Source organism: Mugil cephalus, chromosome 8 (genome assembly GCF_022458985.1).
Source record: "Mugil cephalus isolate CIBA_MC_2020 chromosome 8, CIBA_Mcephalus_1.1, whole genome shotgun sequence".
In the NCBI taxonomy this organism is placed as follows: Eukaryota; Metazoa; Chordata; class Actinopteri; order Mugiliformes; family Mugilidae; genus Mugil; species Mugil cephalus.
The window spans coordinates 25,974,822-25,987,637 of record NC_061777.1 but is presented as its reverse complement, the minus strand read 5'-3'; the positions used below and the strand labels follow the sequence as shown (position 1 = coordinate 25,987,637).

General features: G+C 41.2%; 1 protein-coding gene across 3 annotated transcripts in view; it reads left to right on the top strand.

Moving 5' to 3' along the window:
- The window catches only part of LOC125012211, a 13,201-nt gene extending 385 nt beyond the window's left edge, over positions 1–12,816 (top strand). Inside the window, exons 2-15 of one of the 3 annotated variants that reach the window (XM_047592012.1) lie at positions 510–614; positions 832–940; positions 1,777–1,907; positions 1,994–2,124; positions 2,969–3,128; positions 3,212–3,267; positions 3,820–4,015; positions 6,111–6,314; positions 6,675–6,773; positions 7,588–7,725; positions 7,896–8,030; positions 9,893–9,977; positions 10,972–11,053; positions 11,657–12,816. In XM_047592012.1, the coding sequence (XP_047447968.1) occupies positions 510–614; positions 832–940; positions 1,777–1,907; positions 1,994–2,124; positions 2,969–3,128; positions 3,212–3,267; positions 3,820–4,015; positions 6,111–6,314; positions 6,675–6,773; positions 7,588–7,725; positions 7,896–8,030; positions 9,893–9,977; positions 10,972–11,053; positions 11,657–12,184 (2,159 nt within the window). In that variant the 3' untranslated portion in view covers positions 12,185–12,816. Of the gene's footprint in view, positions 1–509; positions 615–831; positions 941–1,776; positions 1,908–1,993; positions 2,125–2,968; positions 3,129–3,211; positions 3,301–3,819; positions 4,016–6,110; positions 6,315–6,674; positions 6,774–7,587; positions 7,726–7,895; positions 8,031–9,892; positions 9,978–10,971; positions 11,054–11,656 lie in introns of all 3 variants that reach the window. The other 2 variants (XM_047592011.1, XM_047592013.1) reach the window with 2 other exon arrangements.

The following is a 12,816-nucleotide window of genomic DNA, read 5'->3' as shown; positions in this document are numbered from 1 at the left end:
GTAGCGCTTTTCTACCTACTCAAAGGTACTCAAAGCGCTTTTACAGTCAGACACATTCACCCATTCACTCACACAAGCACACACACATTCACACAGTTGCACTGGGAGCAAACGGGGGTTCGGCATATGGCACGCTCGGGGGATCGAACCCCTAACCCTTCGGTTCACGGACAACCTGCCACACTGTTGGGCTTTTATGTGGTTTTAATGCACATATTCTAAGAGTCTCTTGGGTCAGACCTTTATGAATTAACAGGCGTCACATGTTTAATGCCACATAAGTGATTGCTCACTCTAAGAGTCATTTTCAGTAGAGGTGTAGGCTGTGGTATAAAGCTTTCTAGAGTTTTAAAAGAAGGTATATAATCTACGTTTTTCACTCAGATTGGAGATGCGCATCTTATTTTTCTGATCAAGTGTCCTGGTTAAAGTTGATGATGCAGAGGCACCTGCGGTGAATCATCACATTTCCTGCCATAGATTGATTTTGTGTGCATGTTCTGCGTCAGAGGTGACCGTGAGGCACAAACAGCTGAAGCTTTGCCCAGAAGACAATAGAATGTGCGTGAGCCGCCCCACAGACTGCACACCTCCACCTCCGTCATCAGTGCAGAGTGAGTGCTCACTTCTTCTGACAAATATTTCCCCGTTTTTTGTCTACATACTTAGAATCTTCGTGAATGAGTAATAAAGCACAGGTAATTTCTCTGCGGGGGAGTTGTGCTCACTGTACAACCAAAAGATTTTTTTTTTTTTTTTTCCTGTACTACTGACATGAGATGTTACAAAGTCTTAAATATCAGCACTGATTGTTGTCGGTGTTTCCTCCAGAGAGTCTGAACATGTCATGTTACTACCAAGACTCTCCAAACAAGATCGTATCGTGTGTCTGGAGCCCGGAGTCAACGAGGCCGTCTGATGCCACTCTGATCTTTAGCAGGTGAACTCAGGATTAACATACGCTAACATTAACAGATTAACATACGCCGCTTGAAGGTTTTTGAGTTTTAACAATTATTTGCACTTCTACATAAAAATTATTCACAACATCACTGGATTTTCCCAAAAGTGGACAAAGGGAGCCCAGTGAAACAAAAATATTATACCATTTGTGACCCTATCGTTCCACAACATTTCTATTGGATCAAGTTGAGGGCTTTGGTTTGGCCATTGCAAAACATTCATGTAGTTTACTTTTTAGCTTCATTAACCATTCTTTTGTAGAATGACTTGTATGGTTTTGGAGGGTAATAGTAACGGTCTCCTCCTTTTGTTCACAATCTGTCTGGCTGTGGATTTGTGGATTCCAAACTCTTTAGAGATTGTTTTGTGACCTTCTTCACCCCGATGAGCAACAACACCTCTTTTTCTGAGCTCCTCTGGAAGTTCCTTTATCCATGCAATCATACACTTCCACAAACGTGTTGTGAAGATCAGACTGTGACAAATCCACACATTTTTAAAACTAAATGGAGCTCTGCACAACACCTGAGTCTCATGACATTGTTTGAAAACACTTCTGAGCAGATGGACTCTAATCTAGTCCTAGTGGTACACTTACCTTTTGCACCTTACAAATATGAAATATTGGGCTATTTTCCCAAATAAACAATGACACAAGTGTAAGATCTTAGTTTCATTTGTTTGACTGGGTTCTCTTCGTCTACTCTCAGGACATGAAAATCCTTTGCGTCATGTTGATGGAAAATTATAAAGAATGCAAATATTTGTGAGCACCACTGACATTCATATGTATATATTTGCTTTCTTCTACAGACAGAGTAATATCACATCCTGTCGGGGCATCTTCAACCTAGTCTCTGTCCTCAACGTGACAGTCAGGACAAAGGACGTGATGGGGGTGGAGATCTGGTCTCAGCCTCACACCCTGAATTTTACTCAGGCAGGTCAGAGGACTCACGCGGTTCATCTGTTGCAGCTCTAGATCATGTCTGTTGGGTCGGGTAATTCAGACCTTCTTTTTTCTCCTCAGAAAAACCCTCTCAGCCTGTGCTAACGGTCCTTGACTCTGTTGAGGACTCTCTTGTTGTGTCCTGGATGAGCAGTCACAACGGCAGCTGCCAGCTTCACTATAGACTCAACAACACCCTCATGTGGACCCAGGTCAGCTTCATGCAAACACTCTTGACTTCCTGCAGGCTTCCTGCAGTTTTCATTTCAAACATATACACACACACACACACACACACACACACACAAATATATATATAATAGAAGTTCTTGTGTCTGGTTCCTGAGAGGAGTGGGGTAAACAATCCTTGATGCATCTGTCAGTGTAAATGTCCTCTTGCTGCTGGTTTGTGCAGTCAGTTTTATGGCATTCTTGGCTTAAACCCTAAAACACATTACCTCCACCAGCTTGCCTTCGGCCAGTAATGCTGTGATCCACTATGTTCTCTGACACCTTTCCATCAGAACCAACATTAAATTTGTTGCATCAGTTTCAGCTACAGACCATTTTTGATAGACACTGACCAGCTACATTTCTGGTCTGACAGTAGTCGAGACATCAAGGTTTCTTCCGTGTCAAAATTGCTCAAATATTTCCACACACAAAAGAAAATGTTGACTCATTGTCTTATGTATTCCACCCAGTGATTATATGCCAAGCAGCATGATGTAGGACCTTGAAATGGCTTGCATCGCTTAGTGAGTATAAACAGCAAACAGCCAAATTCAACAACTGCAGTACTTAATATTATAGCAAGGAGTACTCGTGAAGTCAGTGAGTCCAGGAGAGGAATCTCCACATCAGACTATGGGAATCAAACTGCAGCAAAGGAATCACAAAGAAGAGGAAGAGAAATTCAGGGAATGGATATTAGACCAGACAAAATCTGGAGCTTAGGGCGGCCATTTTTTTATTTTATTTTTTTTTCCAACTGGAGCCGAAACTCACATTCAGCATCAGTAAAGGCTGTCCATGTCTTCCTGTCTTTCGTTTCAGGCTCCAGATGATGTTTCTGTTGTTGCAACACAAGAAATGAAGTACACAATCAGAGACCTCCTGCCGTTCCGCGTCTACAGGGTGGCCGTGGCCTGCAGGTCGCAGTTTGACGTGTGGAGCGACTGGAGCTCTGAGGACAGTGGGATGACGTGGGGCAGAGGTAGTGGCACACATTCACACACTGAAAAAATGATACATTCTACATCATGAGGCTGAAAATACTCTGCTCTCTTTCTCTGTAAGCTCCCTCCCAGCGTCCTGATGTGTGTTACAGAGTGGAGAAGTCAGAGAACACATCTGTAAGATCTGTTGAACTTCATCTCATGTGGAAGGTCAGACCAATGGAAATGATACTGACGCCACTATTAAGAAAGACTCAATTAGTCATAGAACTAATGTCACATGATTAAAAAAGGTTGAATATAACTGTTATATTTTTCCCAGTGTACAATCTGTCAAAATGTTGTTAAAAATACATTTCCAAAAATACAATTCAACAACAAATTTAACACAACAAAAACAAGGAAAATATGACATCCATGAAAAATAAAAGTAGAAAGTGGAATTTGATACAATACTTTAGTTTATGTTTTTTTTTAATAGTGTATAACCTGTCAAAATGTTGTGTTGTAGAATTACCACTGACAGCCATTTCCATATTTCTTTTAACACGTGCATGTACGTGCATGGAAGAGTTGCTGGTAACCATAGTAACTTCACGCAACAGAGAGATAGCAATAGCTGCAGCCTCCTAGCACTCAGATGTAATTGTTTGGAATGTTTCTCAAAAGTCAGAATTTCCCTGGTTAATATACTTTAAAACTAAAACAGACTGTCTTGCTTCAACCCAGGCTCCTCGTGAGGCCGGGTGTCCTGTCCTTGGATACCAGGTGAGCAAAGAGCCGGGTGGATTTCTTCGTAACGTCACGGAGAGCAAAGCGACCCTAGTGGCAGAGGAGGGGACCTGCAGCGTTGCAGTCAAAGCCTTCAACATGGCCGGCTATGGACCTGCTGCACATCTCAGAATTGACCCACAACACCAGAACAGTGAGTGTCTCAGGGTAACATTGAGTTGTTTTATGTTATATTCTGTTCTACGGTTTGGGTCAGCATCTCTTTTTCTGAAAACCAAGTCCATCACAAGATGAACCAATAACACACAATCAGTCATGATGGACACCTGCTTTTACAGGTACATCTCAAAAAATTTGAATATCATGAAAAAAGTTCAATATTTGTGTTACTCATTTCAGAATGTGATACCCATATATTATATAGCTTCATTACACATAGAGTGAAACATTTCAAACATTTATTATTGTGGCTTATAGATAATGAAAACCCAAAATTCAGTGTCTCAGAAAATTTGAATATTGTGAAAAAGTTCAATCTTGGAAAGTCATGGTGTCACACCCTAATCAACTAATTAACTCAAAACACCTGCAAAGGTATCCTGAGCCTTTAAATGGTCTCTCAGTCTGGGTCAGATGGCTACACAATGATGGGGAAGACTGCTGACTTGACAGATGTCCAGAAGACAATCATTGACACCCTCCACAAGGAGGGAAAGCCACAAAAGGGCATTGCTAAAGAAGCTGGTTGTTCAGAGTGCTGTATCCAAGCATATTAATGGAAAGTTGAGTGGAAGGAAAAAGTGTGTTAGGAAAAGGTGCACCAGCAAAAGGGATAACTGCAGCCTTGAGAGGATTGCCAAGCAACATCCATTCAAGAATTTGGGGGAGCTTCACAAGGAGTGGACTGAAGCTGGAGTCAGCGCATCAAGAGCCACTACGCACAGACGAATCCTAGACATGGGCTACAAACATTCCTCGTGTCAAGCCACTCCTGAACCAGAGACAACGTCAGAAGCGTCTTACCTGGGCTAAGCAGAAAAAGGACTGGACTGTCGCTCAGTGGTCCAAAGTCCTCTTTTCAGATGAAAGCAAATTTTGCATTTCATTTGGAAATCAAGGTCCCGTGGTCTGGAGGAAGAGTGGAGAGGCACAGAATCCATGTGGCCTGAAGTCCAGTGTGAAGTTTCCACAGTCGGTGATGATTTGAGGAGCCATGTCATCTGCTGGTGTTGGTCCACTGTGTTTCTGAAGTGTACAGTCAACACAGCCATCTACCAGGAAATTTTAGAGCACTTCATGCTTCCTTCTGCTGACAAGCTTTATGGAGATGCCGATTTCAAACCCACACTGCCAAAGGTACCAAAAGCTGGTTCAGTGACCATGGTGTTACTGTGCTTGATTAGCCAACAAACTCACCTGATCTGAACCCCATAGAGAAACTGTGGGGTTCTGTCAAGAGGAAGATGAGAGACACCAGACCCAACAATGGAGATGACTTGAAGGCTGCTATCAAAGCAACCCGGGCTTCCATTTCACCTGAGCAGTGCCACATGCTGATCGCTTCCATGCCACGCCGCATTGATGCAGTAATTCATGCAAAAGGAGGCCCAACCAAGTATTGAGTGCATGGAAGTGAACATACTTTTCAGAAGCCTGACATTTCTGTTTAAAATATCCTTTTTTTCATTGGTCTTATGTAATATACTAATTTTCTGAGACACTTCATTTTGGGTTTTCATTATCTATAAGCCACAATCATCAAAATTTCAAGAAATAAATGTTTGAAATGTTTCACTCTGTGTAATGAATCTATATAATATATGGGTTTCACATTCTGAAATGAGTGACAAAAAATATTGAGCTTTTTCATGATATTCTAATTTTTTGAGGTGTAAATGATCAGATTTGAAGTTCATGCACTCCTCTTTCGCGACATCCTGTATGTGTGAGTGCTGTTACTTTTTATTCTATATCGGAGAAGCAAGTGCGGTGACACGATCATGTTGATAAAACTTATTGCGACACACGGCTCAACACGCAGCCAAATGACTTGCCTGCAGAACTGCAGCAGCTGGGGGGCTTGTATGACTTGACATATTTTCCGGCAGATTAACTGTGCAGGGTGTGATGCAGGAGTCCATGACATGAAGTTGTACAATATGATTACTTAACGCTGAGCTCATGTTTGAGGAAGTGCAGCTGTGAGGGTTAAGATGCTGCTGCTTTGTGGTGGGTTAACTGTCCAAAATAAAAGGCTCCTAATGAAATGAATGGTCTGCTCTCTGCAGCGGTGCGGCCCATCAGAAGTATGTGGGTTTCCAGCCTTTATCCGGATAAAAACGCATTTCTAATCCAGTGGGAGACCGCCGGCGTCGCCTCGTCCTCTGCTCTGTTCGATGGTCATTTTGTCATTCAGCTGCACTCTGAGACAAAGCCGTCCTCCAGCCGCTGGGCCGAAGTGGACGGCTTCAACACCTCCACAACCGTACAAGGTGCTAAAAAATATTAAACCGAAAGTAATTCTATGTTGAACAATCAACAACCATGAGTTTCATTTTGTCATGCACTCATTTAAAGCCTGGTTGCCCAGAAAACAGGATCTTATTTCTCGACTGAGAGGTGTTTTTTTATTTTTATTTTTTAGTCATAAAGCAGCTGCAGCCGCCCCTTTAAGATCTGATAAGTAGTAGCTGGTCAACCACATGGCTTTCTAGATGGTGTAAGATTATTATCAGAGGAAATAAGTGGAAAAACACTCACACTACAACCGTCACGTGGTTTTCGTTTTCAATCAATACATTTTTTGTCGAGATCTCACGATCACTGTGCTTTAATGTCAATGTTATTTTCAGTTGTTGATCCGGATGAGTCCTTCCTGATCACTGTGTTCCCCGTCTCCAAGCAGCAGTATGGACGTCCTCGGTCTCTGTCTGCCAGCCTGCAGCGTGGAGGTAAACCTGACTTTAAGACGCTAGCCTGGAATCATTATGAGAGATACACCTAGAAGGAAAGGAAGTAGAGGAGGAGGAAAGGGAAACACACAAAAAAGAGAGGTAGAACGGAAGGAAGGCAACAGAAGAGAAGAAAAAAAAGGAGAAAGAAAGAAAAGGAGAATAAAGGAATTGAACAGAAGGGAGCAGAGAGGGACAGAAAACAGGAACAAGAAAGATGAAAAGGTAAACGGGTGGAAGGATCAATGGAAGGAACGATGACAGGAGGTTGGAAAGTAGGAGACGAAAGAGCAGTGGACAAAGGAAGGAAGACAGGATACAGGGAACGTGAAAGGAGAAAGAAAAAAGGACAGAGAAAGGGAGGAAGGAGAGAAGGAGACTTGAAAGAAGGAAGGAGAAAGGGAGAAAGGAATGATGACAGAAGGTAGGATACAGGAAGTAACAAAGGGTACAGGACAAAATAACGAAGGTGAAGGGAGGAAAGAGAAAGGATAGGTAAAAGGAGAAAGGCAGGAAAAGGGAAGGTGAAAGAATGAAAGAAGGAATGAGAAATGGTAAGAAGAAAGGAGACAAAAGAACAACAGCAAATAGAAGGAAGGTTGGAAGGAAGACAGAGAAATAAAGGGTGCGGAAGGAGAAGGGAGGAAAGGAAGGGAGGAAAGAGGTAAGGCGACGGAAAGGAAGAAAGGGAAAAAGGTGGACAGAGCAAAGAAGACACGACAGAAGGGTGGTAGGAAGGAGACAAAAAACAAATGAAAGAAGGTGGAAGAAATGAAAAAAAAGTGGAGGACATGTTGTTGGTGTGTTCTTTCAGCTCTGATGGGGGCGGTTGATGTGAAGATTGTTAATGTGACCAGAACAACGGTGACGGTGAAGTGTGTGTGGGTCAACGAGTCTCAAATCAGAGTGACCGAATACCGAGCCGTCCTGAAGACAAACTCACACACAGGAAGTAGGTTTACACATATTCAAAACATGCTCTTCTTTTATTTTGAAATTTCTCTTAAACGTGTCACTTTTAGAGGAGACTCTGCTATTGAGTCCACTTCTTCTCAATCTTTAAAACCTTATCTCAGTGTGACTGGCGCTGACATTTCCTCTAATATTCATCTGTTAATTCAGACGTTCAAACCGTGTTCCTGTGGCCGCAGCAGATGCAGCACACCTTCTTCAACCTGACGCCCAACACTGAGTATTCTCTTTCCCTGCTGGCCGATAATTTCTCCAGAGCTATTACTCCTGTGACAACAGAGTTTGGTGAGTTTCACTTGTTGCTGTTGGTCTTACAGCAGGAAAAAGTTTGTCAGGCTTTTGTGGTTTCTTGCTTTGCGCTATTTCCCCCCCACTCCTACCAGTTAAGTAGGTCATACAACAGGGTGTGTGGTGTTTTTTCTCTAAAAGATCAAAAGCTTTAAAGCTATTAACCAAATGTCTCAGTGTTTGTTTGTTAGTGTGAATATTTCAGTTAAGAAATAAGAGCCCTGTGAATATAACAGTCAAACTGGTTTGCAACCGGTCACACAGTCTACACAAGCTATGTCTGCTGCTCTCTCCATTGATACAAACACAATTTTTTGTCATGCCTCAATAGTTCAGGGACATAGAAGGGAACTCAAGGGATTGGGACTGAACAGCTGTGTAGCCTTAAGAAAACCACTAATCAGTGAGACTTACCGGGAAAAGGCTGGGGTCAATTTAAAATCACCAATTAACCTAGCGGACATGTCTCTGGAGATGTGAGGAGACCAGAGTACCCAGAGAAAACCCACAAACACAGTGAGAACAAGCAAACTGCTTGACATTGTAGAAGCTTCTTATTAGCTATCTTATGCCACAGCGGATGCTGCTGTAATCAAAGCTAAAGGCGGTTCAACGAAATAACGAGTGTGCGACCTTTACTTTTGACCAGGTAGTGTATATTTATACGTGGTCCTTTGCCTCTGTCTAGTGGGCTAATAGTGGTACTACACATGATATACACTGAGCCAGTGAGACCTTTGAGACAAGGTGCATCATGCCTCGGTGACTTGTACCTGCATACACACCATTACTATGGAGGAAATAACAATATTTTTATGGATGCTGTAATGTGCACAGCGGTCAACTTTGATCATTTACAGGCTGATAAATGGTAAATGGCCAAAGGTTGAAATGTATGCACATTGCCTGCTGTAGTTAGAATCTGTAGTAATTTGTTGCCAGATTCCCTTTCAAGGCATAAAAGCACAATGTGGCACACGTTGGGTACTTTGATTCTCCAAATGGCCAAATGGAGAGTCTGTCTGGTACCATTTTTATTATTATTATTACATTTTTGCCACAAATACCACAAAGTACATACATTCTCGTTCTCATAGTCTTGGTAAAGATATGTTCAAGGTGTAACTGAATAGATTGTGTGGCTTCTCTGTGCATGTTATCATTACTATCAGACTTTTTCTATTGTCTAATCTATAAGAAATTGTAGTCAAGGATAAAAATCTAATTTTCTACTCAACTAATTATGAAGTAACAGTCACAATGTTCCTAACACTGGGAATCCATTCTCTGAGGTCTTACCTGTCCATAGAGACCAGGGTGATGTAAATGGCCCTGAGTTTTGGAGCCCTTCCTGATTAATTTGGGGTATGTCTGTTTACTACCCTAGGACTTTTAAGAGGTTAACTCCAGCCTATAGCAGCCTCTTGTGTACGAAGGCCAGCATCTATGGTTTGTTTACATGTTTGACAAGATGTGATTACCCAATACTGAGGCCTGTGTATAAACATATGAAAAAAATCCTAGCAACCTATCCACTCAAATTTAAAACAGACCCATTCTGCACTGCAGTAAATGGCAAAGAAACAAGAGATTCCCACTGAACTCAAAGATACTCATAATGGTCAGAAAGATAACGAGAGATGCAAAATAAACACGAATAGATGGAACAGACTAAAAAGAGACATGAAATAAATATGAATAGGTGTAGAAACAAAGAGACACAAAACATTCATAAGTATAAAGATCAAAAAATCTGAACATAGAGAAGTCACTGTTGTTTTATGTCTCTTTTCATCTTCATCCATCCATACTAGTTTTGAAACAACAACTGTTTTTCAGAATTGCTTTCTTCTTTCCAGATGAACATCCAGCTGTGGCTACAGTGACTCCTCTGCTGCTGCTTGCTGTGACTGTGCTGATCATCTCCATCCTGTCCAGGACTGTGTGAGTGCTCAGAAATCAAACTACTGTTCTGATACAAGCAGCGCTGTCTTCTTCTTCACAACTAACTTGTCTGTCATCTATGGCTTAGTCAGTTTACAGAGGAAACCACTGGATGGGTGGGCCAAAATGTCAACACACTGATCAGCCTTGAGCCCAGGCTAATATTGTTTCAGTCTATTGCAAAACAGCCCTGACCTGTGGAGGCCTGGACTCCTCTAGATCTGTGAAGGTGTATCTGGTAGCAAGATGTTAGTAGGAGATCCTTTAAGTCCTGTTAGTTGAGAGGTGCAGCCTCCATACATCAGACTTCTTTTCTTATCCAGCACATCCCAAAGATGCTCGATTGGATTGAGACCTTAGGAATGAGGAGGCCAAGTCAACACCTTGAACCCACTGCTGTTGTCTTCCTCTCGGGGGTTATAATATTATGGCTGATTATGGTGCATACATTACATGATACTTTGATAACCGATTAATCGAATAAGTGTGCGTTTGACGTGACAGTGCCAGAACTTCTCTGTCAGCTTGTCAAATGCGAATATTTACTGGTTTCCTTTGATGGTAAATGTTTACACAAATTCTACAGCATCTTTTGGACAAAACACGAAATATTAACATATTAACATGAGATGGATTATACAGTGGATTATTAGAGAAAGTAATCATCACATGAAAATAATCGTTAGGTGCTTTAATACAAACTTTCCCAAGTCTTCTGTGAGTTAATTTCTTGTAACTTTTGAAATAATTCAGTTCTGAAAACCAGATTTTGTCTAATACATTTGTGATTAATCACATTGTGTCGACAAAAATTCTGTGGAATTAACCCACAGATTTTGGGGCTCTTTGAGATCTGTAGCCCCAGAAGAAGACCAGTCTGTTAGATCTTTTAGTTAGCATGATTATTCAAACTTAGATTAAGAAGTCAGAAAAGTAACTGAAAGTTTATTTATTTATTTTTTAAGTCCTGTATCCATGTTAATTTCCTGTGCAGGTACAAGTCATACTTCGTCCCGTACGTCTCCAGCCCTCAAGGAAGCACAACTGGCCAGTGGCTAATGAACACAAACCTACAGGTAATTAGATTTTATTCCAGCTTTACAACTAATCTTGTCACATAATAAAAGTCTTGATTTCAGCTCATGTACTGACAGAGTTTCAGCGCATTGTTTTCACTATAGGCCCCCACTAGGCTAGCTATATAACCATCAAAGGTATTTACAATGACAACAAAGATACACAAAATGTCTGCCAATTAAAAATAGATTCAAAATCAAACTAAATATGTGAAAACGTCTGAATGGATGTGGAACCACTGAAAACTGACAAAGCGACCAAAAGCAACCATAAATGAGATGCACAAAAGTAGGAAAGAGACTCAGAATAACTTGTGAATGAATGGCAAATAAATGGCCAGAAAGATACAAAAACAATTAAAAACGGGTGGAACAATCGCACAAACAGATGGAACAGGCTAAAACTAGAAACAGAATATAAACAGATGTTAAACTACCCAGAAGTGATGCAAGCCAAATGCAACAAAACCCTAAATACTTGGAGAGCTGTACGAACCAATTTAAATGACATTGATTTGCATAAATATGTGAAACTGATTTTCAGTTTTTCAGCTGAAGCTCAGTGGGAGTAACAGAATTCCTATTATTTGTTTCTCTCTACAGAAGAGCACTCAGAGACACATTTTAGATATCCAAGACTTCCAGGTGACTGACATGCTCGGAGAGAAAAGTCTCATCATGTTGAGTCCAAACCGCCGGCTGTCGTTTGAAGAAGGCCTTGCTGTCAAACTGTCGACGCTTAGACTGGACGCAGACTGCGTTCGTGGTGCTCCTCAAAGCTCAGAGTACAAGCAGTTCCAGATGCATGAAGCTAACGGCCAGTTTCCTCGGGACAACGGAGAGAATGACAATATGTCACGTCAGATTGACGCTGCTGTGAAACGCCACCTTGATCAACTTCTGGCTGACAGTCACTGTGTGCAGCAGATGGTCTGCGAGGCAGAGTATTTGGTGAACACCCCCCTTCTGGGAGAAACAGAAGTAGAAGCAATGAGCAGACAGAGTGACTGCACTCAACTGATCTGTGAGGCTGAATATATAGACAACAACTGCTTTATGTCAAAAGCTGAAGATAAAGACTGGACCCACAACTTCTGTCCTACAGAGGTCAGTGATGAAGATGAAAAATAGCATGAAATTAATGCTAGCTAAGCTAAGGACCCCATGTGGCTTAGATCTCTGTGGAGTCCAAGCAGTAATTTTAAACATGCTTACAGCACAAAAAATAATTTTGGTCGTAGCTTTTTTCTCCATTCATGACATCTGTTTTTTTTTTTTTTTTTTTAAATCTAACTCCTGTTTAAATTCCATCAAGATGCTTTGAGGCACGGCCACTGAGGAGACAGCCCACTGATCTCCATGTAAAAATATTCAACTTTTATTATAGCGCATTTACAACGTGAAATAAAGAACCGTGTCTCTTTTGCTAGTTTCTCCATTCATGACAACTGTATGTTTTGACCTGTTTGGCCATTTATGAATTAGTCCGTCTAGTAACGACTTTTATACATCTGGCTTTGATATATTTTTAGAATATTTTAACGTTAAAATTTGTTATACTCTCATAGTTTGAAGCTCTCATGGTTTCTTGTTTTAGTTTGTCTCTGATAATTTTATTGTCATTTAAACTCTAGTTTCTGTCCCTTTTTTGCCCTATCCACTTTTGGCCTACTTTATTTTGGTTTTTGTTCTTTGTTTAAACTTCTTTTCAGACTGATGTGTTATAGCTTCAGAACATGTTCAATAAAACAAGATATGTGGTT